At 38.2% G+C, this 22789-nt stretch overlaps 1 protein-coding gene across 1 annotated transcript in view; it reads left to right on the forward strand.

Annotated features, from left to right (window-relative positions):
- Positions 1-22789, forward strand: part of DDX10 (DEAD-box helicase 10) — a 271491-nt gene that overhangs the window by 22828 nt on the left and 225874 nt on the right. The window contains exons 7-11 of the mRNA XM_047692650.1: positions 1879-2005; positions 6097-6259; positions 8363-8447; positions 19239-19340; positions 20475-20562. Coding sequence (XP_047548606.1) covers positions 1879-2005; positions 6097-6259; positions 8363-8447; positions 19239-19340; positions 20475-20562 — 565 coding nt within the window. The remainder of the gene's footprint in view (positions 1-1878; positions 2006-6096; positions 6260-8362; positions 8448-19238; positions 19341-20474; positions 20563-22789) is intronic.

The following is a 22789-nucleotide window of genomic DNA, read 5'->3' on the forward strand; positions in this document are numbered from 1 at the left end:
GGTGCATAGAAATTTAGTATTAACATTTCCTGTTAGCATCATTAATCATTATGAAGTGTTGCTCTTTATCTCTACTAATACTTTTTGCATTGAAGTCTAGTTTGATATTAGTCTCCCTATAGCAACTTTCTCTTGGTTCATGTTTGCATGGTGATTCCTCTGTTCTATTTACTCTTTACATTATATACCCCCTTATATTTTACACTTAACTTAGTAAGCAACATATGGTTCTCTTATCAGGTATGATAATTGCTTTGCAACTGGAGGATTTAGTTCATTGATCTATAACTTATATTATTTAAGTTTCTACCCCTTTCCATTGTGCCTTCATTGTGAAATATTTTAATTTCATACATTTTAAACTCCGTAAGCTGTTATTACTTTTTGAAACATCAGTATTTATTTATATTTATCCAAATAGTTATTCCTTATGATATTTTTATGTCTTGTGCACAAAAGAATTTCCTTTTTAGTTCAGGTTTACTGGTGTAAAAATTCTGTTTTGACTTTTCTGAGGACCTCTTTATTCTTTATTTTGGAGGGATATCTTGGCAGGTTTTTTTCTTCAAAGATACCTTTGTATTGTTCTAACTTCTATTATTGTAAGCTGACTGTTTTCTTGTTCCTTTGAAGATACTGTGTATTGTTTAAGATTTTCTTATCTTTGATTCTCAGCGAAACCATGAGTGATTATTTATTTATTTATTTATTTGGTGGCAGGTAGATGTTGTAAGGACAGATGACCTTGACCTGGGCTACCCAGGCTTTTATTTTTATTTTTTATTTTTAAAGATTTTATTCATTTATTTGACACAGAGAGAGTACAAGCAGGGGGAACAAGAGAGAGTACAGGCTGAGGGAGAAGCAAGTAGCCCGATGCAGGACCCGATCCCAGGACCCTGGGATTATAACCCGAGCCGAAGGCAGCTGCTTAAGTGACTGAGCCACCCAGGCACCCTAGCCTGGCTTTTAGAGTCTGGGGCTGTTCTGTTTCTTTTCTGTGTTTGTTCTGCCTTGAGTCCCGGCTGGGTTATTGCCCTTCCGGGGGTTTCAGCTGAAAGGTGTGGGTTAGCAGAGCTGCTCCATCTGGGCAGGCTTGAACTTCACAGTCCTGAGACTGCCAGGATCTCTGCTCAGCTCTGAGCTTCTCAGTTGGTGCTTTTTGTTTATTTTCACTCATTTTGCTGTGTGTGTATGTATGTTTAGGAGTTGTCACACTTCTCATGGGAAAATTGTATGAAGAAATTAAGATTCAGTGTTTTGTTGGCTACTTCTCTCTAGGATCTGGACTGTCATATTTAGGCCTAAGGTTGCTCTCCTGTGTTTTGCAGATAGCAGATGCTTTGAGGGAAAAGTGGAAATTAATATGGGGCTTGCCTCAGGGTATGTCTGTTGTCTTTTTCAGTACTTCAAGTCCTAGCTGCCTTGGTTGCTCTCTGTTGCTTTCTGTTTTTTTTTTTTTTGTTTTGTATTTAATCCAGGCTTTATAGTTAGTGCTATAAGCCACCAGAGTATTAATCTGATACAAACAACCCCTTTATGGCAGGAATGATAGTTTTTTAATCTTAAAGTTTTAGCAGCGAGTGATGATTATTGCTTAGATCCATTATTTTATTAGGATATGCAAAACTGTGATAATCTGATTCTATTTCTAATTTCTAAAACGTTCTCTTTCACAGTATATGTATGTGTATGAGAAATTTGTTGGAAAGACATGCTGCTGCTGTGTGTGTGTGTGTGTGTGTGTGTATGTATGTGTGTGTGTATATATATGTATATATATATATATATATTCCCTGCCCCCGCCCGGGGGTCTGGATTTCAAAGGTAACCAATGTGATATATTTTTAATGTTTTTCCTCCTCTTATTTCCATAAGCACCCCTGCCACTTTGGAACAGAACTACATAGTTTGTGAGCTGCAGCAAAAAATAAGTGTGTTGTATTCCTTCTTGAGAAGCCACCTGAAGAAGAAAAGTATTGTATTTTTCTCCAGTTGTAAAGAGGTACTGAATGATTAAGAAATTCATGTTGAATCATCCTTTTTAAAATAGACGATTTCCGTTAGATAAATAGCAGTTTCTTCTGTTCTAATAACTACAGTGCTAGAGGTGGTGAGGAGTATGATAAATAGGTGTGAATACTGGTAGAACAAACCATTGAATGGCTGGACTAACCACAGGTCTTTATAATCCGACACCTACCTTCCATGAATACTGAACTGAGTGTGCCATTTATTTCCATGCTTTGATGTCCTTGATCATGCCCTCCTGCATTCCTTTACATTAATGTGTTGAATGTCCTGTAAGGCTAAGCTCAAATGTTACATCTGGAGGTCCTTCTGTGATACTCCCGAACCCCTTGTTATAATCAGCGATTTCCCTCTATCCTTCCATAGGGTATATGTCTTAAATTTAGTTAACACATTTGTTTAACACTAGCCATGTGCTTGAATAAAGGATTCAGTGATAAATAAGAAAGTCTCTTCCCTTAAAGAGAAGGGACCTTGAGTGATTTTTATGTCACTTACCTCTCTATATCTCAGATTACCTGAGCATACATAGTTGTTGGCATATAGCAGGTAGATTCTAGACTTACAGCTTTTTAAGTACTTAGTGAGGTAAATATACCAGTAAATTTCCCTCCAGCTTATGGGAAAGATAAGTAATGGTTTGTCTTTTGTACTCTATCCTTTTCTGTCTTTACTCTTTTTAGGAAACCTCTTCATTTCCATGGCTTTAAATGCCATCTCTGTTCTAACACCTGCCACATCAACATCTCAAGCCCTGACCACTCTCCTGAGCCCCATATTTGTGTATCCACTTAAATACTAGAGATTTCCAGTTGAGTATCTTGAGGGTATCTCAAGTTTAAAATAAGGAAAGCAATTTACGATTTCATATTCTGAAGATCTACTCCCTCCCATTTCTTCCCCATCTCAAATGACTGAATCCTTAATTGTTGCCTGTCTTCGTCTCATTGTCAATATAGTGGTAACTCGCATTAGCTCTACCACCTCTCACTGCACCTCATGCTATCGCTAAATCTAAGCCGTGCTTAACTTTCTCTTACTCATGGCTAGTCTCTTCATTCCCACACTCTCTTTCCTATAGTTATCGCACATTCTAACCAGAGTGATCTTGGAAAATTGTCCACCTCAGTAAACTTTTTCAAGAGCAGGAATTTAAGGACAGTTTTCATTCAGGAGATGCAAACTGTAGAAAGTTTTCATGCTCTCAGTTGACCCTTCCTAGGTTTGCATATGCATTTTTGAGCTTGGTTTGCCTGAGAGTGCGTCTGTCACCTGCAGGTTCACCTTTCCCCTCCTCCCTTTGCATGATAGCCCTTTTATAACTGCAAAAGAAGGACATGAGTGCATCCATCTGTCATCTTCCTGGTGCATTGTCTCAGGATCTGAGAACCTTCCTGGCACCAGGAGCATTGCTGTTCAGAAAGCGAATGGCTCTAAGGATAAGGTAACAGGTTTTTTGTGGTTCAGTTGGCTTACCATTCTTTACTTTTAACAAAATTTGTAGGGAGACTTAATGGACTTCTTAGATGACGGATTTTTAGAAATTTTATTTATCATCATTTTGGAATATAGGAGTTCAAAGAGTTAAGGTTCTTCCCAGTACATTTTCTTTTTTTTAAACTTATTTTTAAAATTCCAGTATAATTTTACATACAGGGTTACATTAGCTTCAGGTGTATAATATAGTGGTTCAGTAATTCTATATATTATTCAGTGCTCACCATGATAAGTGTACTTAATCCCCATCACCTGTTTCACCCACCTTCCCTCTGGCAATGACTAGTTCTCTAAAGAGTCTGTTTTTTGGGGGCACCTGGGTGGCTCAGTGGGTTAAAGCCTCTGCCTTTGGCTCAGGTCGTGGTCCCGGTGTCCTGGGATCGAGCCCCGCATCAGGCTCTGTGCTCTGCAGGGAGCCTGCTTCCCCCTCTCTCTATCTGTCTGCCTCTCTGCCTACTTGTGATCTCTGTCTGTCAAATAAATAAATAAAATCTTAAAAAAAAAAAAAGAGTCTGTTTTTTTGTCTATTTTTGTCTTTGCTATTTTCTTAAATCCACACATGAGTGAGATCATATGGCATATGTCTTTCTCTGATTTATTTCACTTAGCATTATGCTTTCTAGATCCATGTTGTTGTAAATGGCACGGTTTCATTCTTTTTTATGGCTGAGTAATATTCCATTGTATATATGTATCACCTATTCTTTATCCATTCATCTCTGCATGGACACTTGATTCCCTGTCTTGGCTATTGTAAATAATGCTGCAGTAAACATAGGGCTGCATATATAATTTTCCATTAGTATTTTTGTTTACTTTGGGTAAAGACCCTGTAGTGGAATTGCTGGGTCATATAGTATTCCTATTTTTAATTTTTTGAGGAACCTTCATATTGTTTTCCTTAGTGACTGCACCAGTTTGCATTCCTACCATCAGTGCACGATGGTTCCTTCTAGTACAGTTTCTTTATTTTCATGAAGAGATTTTCTTAACATGCATATTAGAAAGAGAAAATAGGAATAAAATAATGTGGTACTCTGCCTCAATCTACCAGTTAGTAGTATTCATTTATTAATATATAAACTAAAGAGAAATAAAGCTAACAGCTCCATTTACTTCCATATAAGAAGAGATGTAATAACATCCAATGTTGTATAATAAAATTATTATGTTAATTATTTCTTCTTGTTTTGCTTTTAAAAAAAATATTTCTTTATTTAAAGAGCACTTGCAAGTGAGGGGTGCAGAAGGAGAGAGAGAAGCAGGCTCACCATGGAGCAGGGAGCCTGACACAGGGCTTGATCCCATGATCCTGAGATCATGAACTGAGCTGAAGGCAGACACTCAATCCACTGAGCCACCCAGGAACCTCTTTGTTTTGCTTTTTATCAAATTCTGACATTTCTTGTACTGGTCAGTTTTATACTAATGAAGTATAGCTTAGTCTGAGAATTTTTAATAGCTTTATGCCCACAGGGAATTAGAAATTAAAACTGATATTCATTATTTTATCATAGAAAGTTGTGAATATTGTTAATATAATCAAAAGACTTTGAAACATAAAACTATTAAGTTAAAATTCTGTGGGGTCAAGAAAGTTGACATAAGAGTTCAAGGAGGGGGCTCCTGGGTGGCTCAGTGGGTTAAAGCCTCTGCCTCTGGACGTATTTGGAATATTTGGCTCAGGTCATGATCCCAGGGTCCTGGGATCCAGCCCCACATCGGGCTCTCTGCTCAGCAGGGAACCTGCTTCCTCCTCTCTCTCTGCCTGCCTCTCTGCCTACTTGTGATCTCTGTCTGTCAAATAAATAAATAAAGTCTTAAAAAAAAAGTTTAAGGAGGAAAATAAATGCAAAATTTCTTTCTCTTGAGTTTATTTTGTCTCTAATTTTTTCAAGGGCTTACTTCTTTTGTAGCAGTTTTATGTTCATAGTGAAGTTGAGCCTTCTTTCACACAGGCATGACCTTTATTATTTTTTCATATTTTATTTTATTTTTTTTTTAAGATTTTATTTATTTATTTGACAGAGATCACAAGTAGGCAGAGAGGCAGGCAGAGAGAGGAGGAAGCAGGCTCCCTGCCGAGCAGAGAGCCCGATGCGGGGCTCCATCCCAGGACCCTGAGATCATGACCTGAGCTGAAGGCAGAGGCTTTAACCCACTGAGCCACCCAGGCGCCCCTATTTTTTCATATTTTAAAAATGATTGTGGGGATCAAATTGCTACTTAGAATCTATTTGATACATGTGTAAGAAGTTTATTTTAAATTTTCAGCATTTATAATATATCAGAAATTACAGTTTTTGCAATTAATTACATTTGGAAAAATGTCCACTATCAAGTTGAAAATGTAAAGGGAGCATATTTTTAAATAAATTCTCATAGGAAATAATGTGATCAAAAAGTGCTTGAAGACCTCACCTCTAAGACTGCATTTTCCCTTCTCTGCTCCACATTTTTTAATTGGTGAACCTTGTGCTCCTTAAAGCATTTTTGCTGTTCGTCTCATAAGCTTGCTGTGCTGCTGCTGTCCCGAAGTACCAAACTCCTTTCTCTGTTCATGTCTAGGTTCAGTATCTGTACCGAGTGTTCTGCCGGCTCCGTCCTGGCATCTCTATCCTTGCCCTGCATGGCCGCCAGCAGCAGATGAGAAGGATGGAAGTCTACAACGAATTTGTCCGCAAGAGAGCTGCTGTGCTCTTTGCTACTGATATAGCCGCCAGGGGGCTGGGTAAGAGCTTAGCAGAAAATATTCTGGAATCGTGTCTTAGAGAATTTGCTTATAAAGGGATGGATTTGGGAATTCATAGTGTCATTCAAATAATTGGTCCTTCTTCTCTTGGAAAAACAAGTAAATGAAATTAAGGCTCTATCAGTGAAAAATGTGTTTTTTGTGTGCTTATTGTTTATGAAAATAATCCTAGAATCCCGAGGAGCCCACAAAATCAAAGGAGGATTAAAGGTTTAAAGATAAGAGGAAAAACTACTCTGTTTCTTTGAAAATTGGAAACTTGATAAAATAGTACAACTTAACAAGAATATTTGAAGTCACATTTTGTCACTAGATATTTTTATTTTAAAAACATGCTTTATGTACTTCAGCTTTCAAGAAGCCACTGATACTGTTTTACAGCTGGTGGCTTTATGGTGGCGGGATGGGGTACGGAAGTAAATTAGAGGAAGTTTATGAATACAACATGAGAATAAATAGGTGGTAAATTTTTCAGTTACTTTATGTTAATGACTGTGACAGATTTTACATACACATGAATGATATGTTCAGTGTATCTTCATATATACTACCCAGCTTTACTGACGATCTTTTTCATAATTCCCTTATTTCTTCCCATCTCCCTGTTGGTCTGGGAATATTTTAAAACATATCTTAGACATCATATGCATTCATTCTGTGTGACTGGAGGCTGTAGCTAAGTACGCATTTTTTTTTTTAAATCATTTTTTAAATTTATTTTCAGCATAACAGTATTAAAGCTCTCTAGGCTCTATCATTATGCCAGGACTTTGGTAAAATCAGCATTTTGTATTTAAGTGGTTTGGGCTGTGTCTGCTGAGGGAAGTGGTATACCAATTGTCTCCAATCTTTTATTTGTGTTTTTAAGTTAATAGTTAATTAAGATTTGCTTAGTTTGTGATCCCAGTTCTGATCTTTCTCAACTGTCCTAGCAGATGTCTCATGCTTACTTTTCTAACAGTTCAGATGCAGTCTGTTTCTCTCTTTCTTGAGACCCTCTTACAGCCTCTGCCTTCAGCTCTCACCTGGACTGTTTCTCCATAAACATCATACACATTTGTCATCCTGGGACTCTTCTATCCAGATCTCTTCCTCTTTCTTGATTTATTTTCTCATTCTCTTTTAAAACATTGATAATCTCATTCTGTAGGGGTGCCTGGCTGGCTCAGTTGGTGTAGCATGTGACTCTTGGTTTTGCGGTTGTAGGTTTGTGTCCCACACTGGGTGTAGAGATTGCTTAAAAATAAAATAAAAAGTAAATAAAATCTCATTCCCTGTAACTTTTTCAGTAAGGGTGCAGCATGGGAGGTAAATTTGAGTTGTTACATGCATGTCCTGTTTGTTTTTTTATTTTTAAAGATTTTTAAAAAAGATTTTATTTATTTATTTGACAGAGAGAGACACAGTTGAGAACACAGTGTCTGGAAATGAATGAAAACTTCTGTAGCCAAATATGTGTACAGAATAATTATTGCTGAGAAATGAGAAAAAGGGACTTAGAAAGATATCATTAATTTGAATGGAGATGGGAAGAGCAAGGAAAGTAAAGTTTCATTTAAATTGAGAACTCAGTTTTATAGTTCACCAGGAGCCTATGAGAAGTGGGTCCTTTTAGGTAATTAAATATCAGGACATTTCATTATTTGTCTGACACAAAGCAATCTCTTCTGTGTCAGATACAAAATAACCTTCATATTCAAACACTGCCTATCAAAGGAGAATTGTTTATTATCTCTTGGTTCATGCAATTAATTTTATTTTTAATAAAATTCACAGATGAGTTTGATGTGATGGATAGCCCTGGCAAATAATCCTGTAAAGTAAAAATAGTGGGTCAGCTGGGTAGTTCAGTAGGTTAAGCATCTGCCTTTGGTTCAGGTCATGATCTCAGGGTCCTGGGATCCAGCCCTGCATTGAACTCTGTATTCAGCAGGGGGTCTGCTTTTTCCCTCCTCTGCCCCTCCCCCTGCTTGTGTAACCTCTCTTTCTCTTTCAAATAAATAAATAAAATCTTAAAAAAAAAGTAGTACAGCATGGTAGATATTGAAACTGGTTTCCTAACTTGACATTCCTTATGTACAGATTTCCCAGCTGTGAATTGGGTTCTTCAGTTTGATTGTCCAGAGGATGCCAACACGTATATTCACAGAGCAGGTAGAACTGCCAGGTAGGTATGCTGACTCATTGCTTTGCTATTGCAGTTGGGAAAAGTAAGCTGTTGATAGAATGGTAACTGATTAGCATCTTTCTGGAGAGCATTTGGTAACAATTACCAAAACCTTAGCTTTCCTCCTCATGCCTCACATTCAACATTGAAACACTGATCTTAAGAAAAGAGATGGGTAAAATTTCAGTAAAGATGTTCATCTTACTGACCTTTGTAAAGATTAAGAATTGGGAATAATTTAAATAATCATAGTAAGTTTATGAGTGATTATGATTTGCCACAGATGGACTGTTTCTTTGGATTTACCTTGTAGCATTTACTTTCTCATTGAAGCTGGATGAGTATTTATAACATGGTTGTCAGTGAGACATTGATACTTGATGATGGAAGAGACACCACATGTTGTTCTGCCTGGTCCAACAGTTTCTTCTGATTTTTATTTTATTTATTTATTTATTTATTTATTTTTTAGATTTTTATTTATTTATTTGACAGAGATCACAAGCAGGCAGAGAGGCAGGCAGAGAGAGAGGGGAGGAAGCAGGCTCCCTGCGGAGCAGAGAGCCGATGCGGGGCTCGATCCCAGGACCCTGGGATCATGACCTGAGCCGAAGGCAGAGGCTTTAACCCACTGAGCCACCCAGGCGCCCCTATAGAACACTTTTATTTATTTATTTGATTTATTTGTCAGAGAGCATGAGAGTGCACAAGCAGGAGGAGGGGCGGAGGGAGAGGGAGAAGCAGGCTTCCCGCTAAGCAGGGAGCCTAACGTGGGGCTTGATCCCAGGATCCCGAGATCATGACCTGAGCTGGAGGCAGATGGCTTAACCGACTGAGCCACCCTATAGAACACTTTTAAATAGTATTTTACAATTACTCTTCTTTTATGAAAATGATTGGACATCTCACTGCATCAGAAAATAGTTGACCAGAGAGGATTATTTCAAGGTTTTTGGTTCCCAGAGAGGTTATTGAAAATCTTATGTAGTCGAACATACCAGGGTGAAGGTTAAATTGGTCCTAATGATGGAGATGAAGAGTAGCTACAGCAACATCACGATTGTATTTGAAGAGAAAATACTAATTTGAAAAACTATTGTAATATCTAATGTCATTAATTTTTAAAGTACAAGTCTGTTTTGATCCCTTATAACCAATTAAAAATGTTTGAATCGACTCTTTTAGATGAGTAGTCAGTGGAAATGTTTAGGATATGCAATCCTTTTTTTTTTCTTGGGCAGTTTAATAAGAGAAATAGTGAAATTGCAGTTTAAAATTGCCATTAGTGGGCTTACAGATAATTAGAAAGTTTCTTGGGCCATGAGACTGGATAATTGAATTGAATAAGGCTAAATTAAAATTTGAAACTAATTAAAATCCTGTGTTTATGCTGTAATTAAAACTGGGTTGCCAGATAGTGTTTACTTGTGGAGGTGAGCTGTAATATATGAATATAGAGAAATGAATTCAGTGCTTTGTGGCAAAATAGCTAAGGTTTGAGGAATCTTTTTTTCCTTTATGTGTTTTAGCTGAGTGGAAATGGTGATTCTGGTACTTGTCTTGAAGTACTTTGTTTTAATTTATTCACCTAAAATTCTCTTGATCCTTAGTATTGAGAAAAATTTTGTCTTTTTTCCTTAACCATTCACACCCCTTTTAACAAAGTGATCTCATTTAGAGACAGGTGAGGCAAGGAATATGAATATAATTTTATCAGCTGTATTCTGTGACACAGTGTACTTACAAATGATTGTCTTTAGGGCTTGCAGAGCTTGGTACTCATAAAACCAAGCTTTTCCATTTCTTAAGATGATGCCCATTTGAAAATAAAAAAAATTTGGTAATGGAAAGTAGATATTCCTCTTTAAAAAATTTTTTAAAAATTCATTCATTCATTATTTTTTTTTTCTTTTTAAGATTTTATTTATTTATTTGACAGAGAGATCACAAGCAGGCAGAGAGGCAGGCAGAGAGAGAGGAGGAAGCAGGTTCCCTGCTGAGCAGAGAGCCCGATGCGGGGCTCGATCCTAGGACTCTGAGATCATGACTGAGCCGAAGGCTGCGGCTTAACCCACTGAGCCACCCAGGCGCCCCCATTAATTATTTTTTAAGAGTAGGCTTCAATGCCCAGTGTGGAGTCTAGTGCAACACTTGAACTCACAACCTTGAGGTCAAGACCTGAGCTGAGATCAAGCATTGGATGCTTCACCCACTGAGCCACCCAGGCTCACTCACCCCACTCCTCTTTTTTCTAAGTGCTTTTATTTGGAGAGTAGAGGTCTGTGGATGGAAGATATGAGTTATAAATAACTGTTCATATGTAACTGTTGGGAGTTTAAATATAAAGGGTGAGAGGCAGTGCCTGGCTGGCTCAGTTGGTAGAGTATACCACTCTTGATCTCTTCAGTGCGGGCCCCACGTTGGGCCTAGAGGTTACTTAAAAAAAAAAATGACGTGTTTATATATGTGCAACTGTTGTTTTCTAGAGTTGGGGTAAAATAATTCCAGTGGTATTCCGCTAAGCCTTTCCTGCCTGATCGCACGCAGACTTTGTGAGTGGTGTGGATAGCAGAGTGTGGTTCCACTAGGGGGCAGCAGAGGCCAACTCTGTGCTTTGCACGCTCCCGGGCAGCAGTTCAAAGCAACTGGCCCAGGTGAAGATGTGAAGTTGTTCAAATTTTTGCCGTGATAACTTTGAAGAGTTTATGGTTTGTGGAAAATACTGGTACTTTATGGAATAGATAATAAAGAGAATTTTTTAAAAGTGTCCTTAATTGTTTTGTAAATTGAAATAATAAAAGTAAAAGACAATTTCCATGAGCTTTAATTTACTGAAGGTTACCCTGAATATCTTAGGTATGAGATGGGAGCAATCTTTGCTGGTGGAAATTCTTGCTTCTTTAATTCCTTTAGCTTAGATTTATGAAGATCTTATTTTCAGCCTGCTTCTTCTAGGTAGATAATGGTTCTTTCTTTTTTCCTTTTTTTAAAGATTTTATTTATTTATTTGGCAGAGAGAGATCACAAGTAAGGCAGAGAGGCAGGCGTTGGGGGCGGGAAGCAGGCTCCCTGCCGAGCAGAGAGCCCGATGAGAGACTCGGATCCCAGGACCCTAAGATCATGACCTGAGCTGAAGGCAGAGGCTTAACCCACTGAGCCACCCAGGCGCCCCTGGATAATGGTTCTTTACATGGCTTTCTGCCTTGGTCTGGTTGCCATTTAGAAATTTGAAGGGTTTTTTTTTTGTTTTTGTTTTTTTAAAGGGCAAAACCAGTTCTTTATTTTGCATCAAAAAGCATTGAGCTGGGATGGAGATGGGCCAGGTTAGCTACAGAGGTTGATTAAGTGGGCTGATATTTCTTAGGAGTCAGTTAGTTCTGGGAGCTTCCCCCTTGCTCTCCTGCAGTCTGTTCTCAACACAGCAGGCACAGTGATCCTTTTAAACACAAGTCAGATCATGTCAGCGCTCTGATGCCTTCCTGTTCACTCCAAATAAAAGCCAGTGACTTGATATTATTCAAGCCCTTCCAACTGTACTTTCTGTTTCCCTCTGCCCCTATGCTCCACACTGGTGGAGCTCTTTCTCCTTCATGCTGGGCATGTTTTTCCCCTCCATGGTCCCTTTAAGTTACTGTTTCTTTCTGGAATGGTTTTTCCTTGAGCATCTGCATGGCTATCTTTCTTAACCTGCACTAATCATTCCTCCTCACCTCACTCTGTACTTTCTTTTTTCCATACCAGTATCTTCAAATATACTAGGGCTTTTCCTTAGTATATTGTTTTCCTTTCTCTTCACTAGAATATAAGCTCCATAAAGGCAAGGAAATATGTCTACTTAATTGATATACCTTGAGTGCTTTAAACAGGGCCTGGCACAGAGTAGACGGTTGAGATAACACAATTACTTTCTCAAATCAGACTCAGGAATCAGAGCTTACCTAAAATTAATTAAGCTACTGCAGTATAACCACAGTATACTGTGCTACTGCAGTAGGACAGTACAGTGGCTTAAAGCAAGAACCATTTCTCCCGGTTTCTGTGGATCAGAAATCCAGGTGCGGCTCATCCCTCGCTGCTCATCTGTGTCCTTACAAGACTGTAGTCAAGGTGTCACACAGTACTTGCAGGCTCAGCTGGTGGTGGGTCCCATGACAAGCTCATTCACGTTGCAGGTGCCTCTGAGGTCCTTGCTTGTGGTTTTTCTTTTTGTGGGGCTTTTTTTTTTTTTTTTTTTTATAACATAGTAGATGGCCTCATCAGTGAGAGTAAGGGAGAGAGTAAGACAGGATAAAGTGGAAGCAGCAGTGTCTTTTGTGACCTAGACTTGAAACTCAAACTCCATCTTACCTGTCATATCCTAATGATTCCACAAATCAGCCTTACTCAGTGTGGGGAGGGTCATGAGGGTGTGAATGCAAGAAGACCCAGATTTCTGGGAGCCATTTTAGTAGCTGCATATCACACCTAATATCAAGCTTTCCTCACAGTTTCAAGGATATAGGAAGGTAACGAATGGTAAGGGATCTGTGAGCAGTAAGAGGTCTGGGACCTCCACCATAGTTCCACAGGGCCATTCTCCACATCTCAGGGTAGGCTCTGGCCCAGTCTGACCTCACAGTCGCTAAGCTGGTTGTGCCGTTTATCCCTTCCACATATGGGCCATTGGTGTACTTGGTCACATGCTGCCTACAGAGACCTATCCCTTGTATCCACACCTTTAAACAGACCTGGGACATCCTGTCCTTAGCATCTGTAGGTGAGGGCTCACATGCTAGTGTGTGCCATGTTTGTTTCCCAGGAGGCCTGTCATTCGTATATTTATGAGGAGACTTGACTGTGTCACTTTCTCATTTTCAGCCAGAGGATCCTCTTTCCTAAGGGAATGAGCGGGTTGTGGCTTAGCCATTTACTTTCTGACACTCAGATATCTGTTAAGTGAACAAATACAAGAACTCATTTGGTCTTTATATTGGTCTTGTGGGAGAGGCTGTTTTGTTAGGAAATGATTTCTCTGGGATTGTGAGGTAAAATGTGTCTAAGATCCCTTGGGAAATGCCAGGGCTGGGATTTGTACTTGGGTCTTCTGACCCTATGACTCCTGTTCTTGCTGGTGTGCCCCAAACCAGATATTTTCATTTAGTAAAATCTAGTGGCTGCTGCTCTCAAGTGGGGCTTCCAGAAGGCATGAAAGCCAGGTGCTGGAAGAAGGAAGGTAGGTAGATACCTTACTTAAATTTGCTGCCATTCATGATCATGAAGATAAACTAAAACTATATCCATTTTCTTTTTTTATTTGGAATCCGAGAGACACATATTCCCTAGTTGACCAAGAGTCTCTTTAAAAGTCAAGAAATTTAGGGGCACCTTGGGTGGCTCGGTGGGTTGAGCCTTTGCGTTCGGCTCAGGTCATAATCTTAGGGTCCTGGGATCGAGCCCCGCATCAGGCTCTCTGCTCAGCAGGGAGCCTGCTTCCCTCTCTCTGCCTGCCTCTCTGCCTATGTGTGATCTCCGCCTGTCAAATAAATAAGTAAAATCCTTAAGAAAAAAAAAAAAGTCAAGAAATTTAGTTTTGGATCTGGCTCTGCTGCCTGATGGATTTGGACTCTGTGACCAGTTCTTAATCTCTTTAAGCCTCAATTTCTTCTCCTATAAAATGGGGTTAATCACCTCTTTCAGTAATTTCCAGAAAGTATAATTTCACCTAGTATAATTTGTAGGCACTACTTTTATGTGTTTTCTTCTTGTTTTTAACATATAAACACTTAGTCTTTTTTAAAATTCTGGGGCCAGAGTTGATGGACTCTAATGATTTCTGCCCCTTTCTCTGTGAATTCCCTAAATCCTTGTTCGTCATCAGTTTGTTAGAAGCTTTCCATGCGACACACGTTAGCCAACTTGCTTTCTTTCCAGTTCCCCTGAATTGTTTCAAATTGTTGAATGTCTTCTGGTATACCTCCTGTATTTCCAAGATCTCATGCTACACGTGACTTTATTTTTCCCAGAATATTTCCCAGTCTGTCCTTTTCTTTTATATCTAGTGTAGAGTCTTTAGATGTTCTATGAGTCAGAGATCCCCCTTCTCCCTGAATAAGCTCTCCTTTGTGCCACGTTGTGCACGAGGAACAGAAGTGTTGGAGTCTGATTCCTGTGGCGGCCTGTGTGCCTTTGCAGGGCCGAGTGCACTGTTGTCCCTCAGTGACAGGCGCCGTGGGGCTGTTGCCACAGGTAAGGTAAAGGCATAGGGAGGAGAGAAGGAGATGCAGGGGGGGGGGGGCACAGAAAGAAGGCTTTGGAATCGCAGAGTGTGCCCAAGAGTTGTCTCTGTTTCTCCACCTCCTGGTCCTACTTATATTGTGACAACAGCTTGTATGTTAAGAATCACAGGTATAGGACTTTAGATTCTGAAGGGACCTGGATCGTTTCCTTCAAACCGTTAATTTATAAATAAGAATGCAGTGTATGGTGATAAAATGACTCATTATCCACAGTTACAGAGCCAATGAATAGTACAGCTGGGGCTCGGGTTCAGTTCTTTTGACTCTAAATCCAGTCTGGTTATGCACCCTCTGGTGGCTTGTTTTCATCTGTCCACTCACCAGATACTTAGTGAGCAGCTTTTAGATATAAATGTATGGTGGGTGGGAAAAGTATGTTCGTGTATGTCCTCAGATACACTGGTGGAGATAAGGAAGTACCCTAATATTGATAGTACTAAGTAGTAAGATAAATACTAAGATGTTCAGTGAAGTGAGAATGTAGATGTAGATTTTAAAAGATGGCAATCAAAAGATGTAGATTTTAAAAAGCATATACGCTTTTTGCCTTCTACTTTGTAATAACTTGTGTTTTGTTATAAAAATAGTGTTTGTGCACGATATAGATTCTAGATGTTGGCAGAACATACCACCTGCATCTCACCACCTACAAAAATTTTCATATATGTTTGCATATGTATTGTTAAAATTACAAGAAGGGAATTATTCTAACATTCTCTTCCAGCCTGATCTGTAACTTGGAGAACCAGGCAGGGAGAACTGAGAATAGCCAGGTAGTCATGAACACTGCTAGATCTTGCTACAGCAGTGGTTGGAGGTCTGAGTGGACAAAGTTTAAGGGACACTTAAAGTTTCAGCTGGAGTGGAGTTGGTGTGTTGGGGAATAGGCATTGGAGTAGTTGAGGACTAGTGGTTATTGGGTAAAAGGCAATTTATTGTCAGAACGGCAGGGCTTTCTCTCCTTCCTCTGGCCAGAGGTTGTTTCGAGGTAATTTCAGTGGAACAATTACTCTTGGGACCCAGAAGTCAGTGGTATGGGTCTCCCAAGTTTAGCTAGAAATGCTAGTGAGCTGTAGGATGTGAAGGTAAGCTTCTTGGTGTCAGACAATCATGATCAGCCTATTAAGGACCCTTCTTTCTGGAGGAAGTCTTGGTAGAGCTGAAAAAGGTAATGAACTGGAAGTTTAAAGCCTCTGATATATAATGATTAGCCAATGGTTTTTGTTTTTGTTCTAGATTTCTGTTTTTTTTGTTTTGTTTTTTTTTTTAGTAAGTCCTGGTCTTTCCAGAAATTTATTTGCTTCCTCTACCACTTGCTTGCATGTAAAAGACTAGCAAATTAATGTAAAATGAAGTTCCTCCTAAATTCTAAAAGGCTGCATAAATGTGACATGATATTACTACTGATGGTAAAAATGAGATTTTTTTTGTGTGTGTGTGTTTCAGATGCAGGGCTTTTTATTTGTTGCTTAGAATGTTTCTTACAACAACCTGTCTAATCTGGAGTTCCAAAATGTAGATCTTGTGAAGAACATTTATTTCTCTTTATACATATACCAAGCCTCAGTCCTTGGATATTGCTTTTGAAATATAAAAAGCTAACTCATGGGTAAATAGACTATCCTTGTAAGCATTTGAAAAAAAATAGAAAAGAAAAGAAATGTGCTTCTGGTTTCTTCTTAGAGATGTTTTTATTTCTGAAATGAAAGCTTACTGGAAATTTTTGGGTATTGGCGTGGAGGAGATATTTGTGCTTTACGTTGCTACAGGGAAGAGACTTGTATGATGTTGAATAGTTAAGTGGCCAGTGAAGATATTTTTGATAGATTCTTGCTTTGTAGGATTTGACTTTGGACATTTTTTTCCATTTTTGTATGGGAATTTTGTTCTTTTAAATTCCAGTGCTGCACTCTGTCTTAACCTTGTGCAGATCTATCTTTTAGCTGTTAAAGTTGTAAAAAGGTTTGGATATGGCCCTTGTGTGACTTGACTCCTGATCCATTCTTCCAGATTATCCCTGGGTGTATGAATGGGTAGACAAGATAGATGTAATGATTAGGCTTATTACTCCTGCTTCCGAGTCCATCTGAAGATCCTTGGGCTTCAGTGTATGCTAATTTGATACCTTTGAGACTTCTCTTTACCCCTATACCGACTTCGGAATTTGAGAGGCTCTCACATCCCTCGTCTGCTCTGGATGTCACCTTACTACCTCATATACTAGTGATCTCTGCCTTCACAGATGGTTTAGTCCAACGCTGTGTAGGGGACATGCTTTAAATTCATATTTCTTCTGAATAAGTGATGATGAAACATTTTGAATTGAAATATTTGGTGTTGAAATAAATGAGGAGAAAGTATTTGGTATTAGTTCTCATTTATGAAACAGTAAAAGGAGTAAATGTTTGTTTCAGCTTTACTCCTTTCTCTCCCTGTTTAAAACACATGCATTTAGAAACCCTAGAAAAAGCTAACAAGCACAGAGAAGGTGAAACTATCCAAAGGACTTGAGCAAATGCTGCCTTTTTCCGCAGAAAACTCGACTCTTCTCTAATATTTGACTAATTCCTAATTTTTTAGGTTTCTGCTCTTAGATGTCATTTGCTTGGGGCAGTTTTCTTGACTCCTGGACAACATTCAGTAGAGCTCTAGATCATGTCTTTACTGCTTCCCGTATGCCGACTGTAACACTCACACCACTTTATTGTTAGTTACCGGTTTTACTGCCTGTCCCTGATAGTCTCTAAGCTCTGTGACAGCCAGAACTATGTCAGTTTTAGTGCCTGGCATTTAGTGGCCCCTTAAAATTTTGTTAAATTTATGAATTAAAGAGAACTCTTAGCACTTTTGGTAGATTTTATTTCATGCTTTTCTCTGTGTGTGCGCATGTACACATACAGATATTTCTGTAAAGATATTACACTGGAATTTCACCTTGTGTGTAGGAGTGGAGTTTTGAAATCAGCATGAGGCGAAAATTGCTCTTCTGTCTTTATGGTACCTACAGTAAGTCAACACAGTTGACAGTTTTCCCCTCCAGTGTTCAATGATAAAATTGCACTTACGTACAGTGGTATTCTAGCTCTCTAGACACAGGTGTCCAGAGTCCTCCAAAACCAGACTCTGATGTCCCTTTCTGGCACTCTTTTCTGCTGTTCATTTAGTGACACTGGCTTCCGTTGGATTTCTCCTGTCTTTAGTTAACTACGTTTGCCTTGTATTCTCTGGTTTCTACTCCTTTGTTCATGCTATTCTCCCCCTTTGGAAGACCTTAGCTTTTCCCTATTTGGGTTGACTTTCAAGGTCCTCCTCAGATTCTATCTGCTCTGACAAGTTTGTGTTTCTCTGACTAAGCCTGAGTTGTCTGTTCCACTTCTGAGTTTGTGGCATTTATTGGTCGTCCTTCTACATTTAGTAATGTACCATCTTGGGGGACGTTCTCTGGGATCTCCTGCTTTTGTGTGTGTTTGTTTTTCTGGTCAGCTTGTATGTTAGATCACTGAAGATAGGGCTGTTCTTCTTTTTCTTTGTGTTGCTCGCAGTTTATGCCTGGCACCTTTCTCACTAAATAATTTATTTATACATAAAAATTTGTTCCTCATAGCATGAACCCTGAACAGAGTGCTTTGATGAGAATACTTTTTCTTTTGTTTCTTTTAAAAAAAAATTACACAGACCCCCAGTTCCATTTTGTTTTACTCCTTGCACACAATGGCCAACACAGAGTTATCAGGGAAATCTGTATGCAGGTGGCACTAAAGTGCAAGTATCTGTGGGTGTAGTGTGGCCCACTTAAATAGAAATTTCTGGTGGTTTAGCAGGAAGTAAGAATTATAGTAGGTAAAGGAAGAGAAGAAGCACATGGATTCGAGCAGAGATCCCTTTCTTAAAACTGACACCACTAAACAAGTTTACTCCCAAGGTATAAAATCCCCAGAAAGATGATTTGATTTCCTTAATGTATTAGGTACCATGTTTCTGAAATTACTAATTATATTATGATTTTCTTGTGGCTTGAATGGGAAATTGTCTTTCTGCTATAGACACAGAGCTATTTAAGAAATTCTTTTTAGGGGCACCTGGGTGGTTCAGTCCATTAAGACTCCAAATCTTGATTGAGGCTCAAATTGTGATCTTGGGGTCATGAGATCGAGCCCTGTGCTGGGCTCTGTGCTAGGCATGGAGCCTGCTTAAGATTCTCTCTCTCCATCTATCTCTGCCTCTCTCTGCTTAAAGAAAAAAAAAGGAGAAATTCTTTTTAATTGATTTGTTTCTTAGGATCTGGCTCTCCTACTGTGGTGTAGCTTAAAAGTCACTCAATTCTCTTTAGTGGTGAGATTTTGAAAAAGATGCTCAGAGCCCTAGTTTTCTGTTGTCACAGAAGTTAAAAAATTGATATTCCTAAAATTTACTAATTAGGTGAAGTTGCTTCTGTGTTACATGTTCATCAGACTATTAAAATGTAAAATGTAGATTGCACTGATGTGGAAGAGATTTTTTTTGTTTATTTGTTTAGGTACAAAGAGGATGGTGAAGCCTTATTAATTCTGCTTCCCTCAGAAGAAAAAGGGATGGTGCAGCAGCTTCTCCAGAAGAAGGTGCCTGTAAAGGAAATCAAGTAAGAACTGCTGGCTGTCTTGATGTGATTGTTAGGAGAACGGAGGCACAGAATTATTATGTTGAATTATGTACACTTAATTTCCTCCTCCCTCTTGTCTTCTGCTGTCTGGTTTGTGACTTTTTTGTTTGCTTTTTTTTTTTTTTTTTTAAATAAGTTTTCGAAGATTGCTCATGGAGAAAATATGATGAAACAGAGAACTTGTTATCTTCAGCAGGCATTGGGGGTTGAGAGGATTATACCTTTTGGATAAGATTTGTAGGGTTATATGTCCGTTTTTGAGGATTGTGCTGTCTGTGCTGAGGATCGGAGTTTCACCTGCACTGGGGTCCTTGAAACACTGGCTTTACTTGGAAGGAAGTAACTTGGAAGGTGTTTGTGGGGTTGAGGGTGGGGTGGAAGGTTTGGGTAAGGATTCGATGGAACAAGGTTGTGAGTTATTAATTGTTGAGGCTCAGTGAGGGTTTTCTACCTTTTGTGTCTTTGATTTTATAATTAAAAGAAAGTAAAGAATACCTCATCCATCCCCACCTACCACCACTCTGGTTATGCAGAAGCAAAAAGGTTCAGTCTAACTCAGGGAAACAAGTGGGATTTCTTTTGTGAGACCTAGACCCCTGAAAGAATTTCATTCTTCCCTGTAACCTCCCTTGGTGGAGTTAAGTAATGATTCTGTTACCTAATTTCCAGGTAAGGAAAACATTATTTATATCTTTTGACTTCTTATTATTTAAAACCAGTTTTATGATATTTGACTGAGAATGGAAATACTTACAAAAATGACATTAGATTTCATTTATTTCATGGACAGCAGATCTCCCATGAGAGGCTATGTTCCAACTTCATGGACATAAGAAGTAACCAATGATAACTGGATGTTAACCTTAGTATCTTTCACTCAGCATGGGGTCTTCAGAAAAGATTTCTGATCTTGATCCTCCCCTCCCCAAGTTATGCATAATATGTGAGTCAAGTTCATGTCTAGTGTAATTTCAGTCTACTCTGGCTCCTACATGAGAAATAATGTTATATATTTAAAAATATTGAGAAGACTATGAAAATGCTATATGCTGTCTTCAGTTTCTAAAATTGAGATGTCCTAGTTTAACCTTTTTTTTTGTTGTTGTTATAAAGAATCAACCCAGAAAAACTTATAGACATCCAGAAAAAATTGGAGGCATTTTTAGCTCAAGATCAAGATTTAAAAGAAAGAGCTCAAAGGGTAAGTCGTTGGTAAATTGGGTACCTTAGTTGGAATGGACCATATAATAAAGTTAAAATTCACTGGTTTCTATTACTTCTAGGTTTCATGATTATGCTTCAGATATTCAAGTAGTGCAGTTTGCAGATAACTTGTTCGTATTCTTTAACTTTTAAAAAGCTTATATATTTCTTAGAGTAACCTGGGAAACTGTCAGTCAGCTCTGTGCTTCTTTAGCACACTTACTGTAATTTCTTATATTAGGCTAAATTTCTAGAAAGCGTAGCACTTTTATTAAATTGTCTTTAGGAATGAAATTTTAATCTATAAATATGACTTAATGTTCCCTAATTACTTTTTTGACTTAGAAATCCTTTTGATTAGCAAATACAAAGAATTCTCACTTTCAGTGAAACTTACTTTTTAATTCTTAGAGTGCCCAGCAGTAGATACTTTAGGAAAGGAAGAAGGGAAATAGTTTTATGTTGTGCTTACCACTACCCGGTCATTAAACGGACAGATATTTGAGTCCCTGTTATAAAGCTCTTTTCATTATGCTTCTGCTTACATTGAAGTTATGAGATCTACATACGATCTCTGTCTCTGCATCTCCAATAACATGCCAGCAGTGAGTTAAGAGAGTTAGGATTCAGAGGTTGGATTCTATTTCAGCAGATAGATGAAGTGAGGGGAAGGAAGGAGGAGGCGATGTGGAAAGAGCATCCTAACTGGATGAGGAGTCAGAGAAGAAAAACGGTCAGTAGTTAGTCAGGCTTTTATGTTATGGTTTGGAAACTGAATATTCTCGGGAAGGAAGTTTTATTTAAAGAGCAAATCTCACATTTCTTTTTAAAAATTAACTTATGTTATATTTTATCAAGTTAGCCTCACTGTGCTTAAAATAACATGAGTGATGAAAGCTAAAATTTGAATGCTTACATGGTGTTAAGCACTTAGTCATGACATGACTCTGCTACATGGCAGTTTGATGTGCATCCAACTTCTACTTCCCAACAACACACAGGGAGGTAGTATTGATGGGATTTTATTTAGGAGTAAATAATAGATTGAGAAAATTAAAAATTGTCCAAGGTCACGTAAGGTATTAAGTAGCAGGCTGAGACTGAAATCCATGTGTGACTTTGTTCAGTACTTCCATGATACATCAGGAGAAATAAAACCAAATATGGAACTGTGCAAAGTTGAGTTTCTAACAGCTCACTTCACCTGATCCTAATGAAAAAGGCCTTTAAAGGGAAAAATTTTTTTTCTTAATTTTTGAACATGCAAACATTTGTGTGCATATTTTGTCTAGTAGACAGACTTTGAGCTGGGAGTTAACTCTTTTAACAGCTTTGGAAATAGTATGCACATTTAAAAATATTATACATGGATTCTGAAATGTCGTGACTTGCTGCATACCTAAGAGGTCATTCAATTATGAATCGGGAAATAAGGAACATTAGAAGGATGTTTCACTGGTTTGTGCATACAACAAATGAGCCTTCCAGAACAAAGATTTTAGAATGCGCATTGAAATAAATGATGTGATTTATTGGGTGTCACGCATGGTTTAGCAGAACGGCTAACTGCATTGCCAGCAGCGGCAAGCTATCTAGTTTCAAAGAAGTGATTTTCTAGCCTTTGGTTATAATCTGGATAGAACAAAAATGATAGGCAACAGGGGCAAGATATATATATATATATATATATATATGCGCGCATTATATATGTATATATATGCGTATATATATATATTTACTTTTAAAAAAGTATATATATATATTTATTTACTTTTTGTTGGTGAACAATTATAGGGGAAAAAATTATCCTTGAACTGGAGCCATTCATTGTTTTTCATGTGTATGGAGACAGGGAAAATGGTTTGAAGAAAGGATTGGCGTAAAGTTAGAACAAATTTGAAGTTCAGAAAATATATAAATGAGAATTAAATAAACTTTATAAAAATTTTAAAATAATAAATGCTTGCTTTGATGTATTTCATCATCTTTGTTCCTATGTTAAGACTGACAAAGGATCAGGATCATGTTTACTGTTTGGTTTATATAGTTCTTGGTATAAAGATACCTTTTTTTCTTTTTAAACAGAAGAAAAATGGCACGAGATGATGATGGCAAATTAATTGAGATGATAATATAAAAATGGAAGGCTTTAGAGATAAACTTTTTTCTCTCATTTTATTAAACTTAATTTTAAATACAGTAACATTTTATTTTCTTGGAAAACA

This window comes from Lutra lutra, chromosome 10 (genome assembly GCF_902655055.1).
Source record: "Lutra lutra chromosome 10, mLutLut1.2, whole genome shotgun sequence".
Lineage (NCBI taxonomy): Eukaryota > Metazoa > Chordata > Mammalia > Carnivora > Mustelidae > Lutra > Lutra lutra.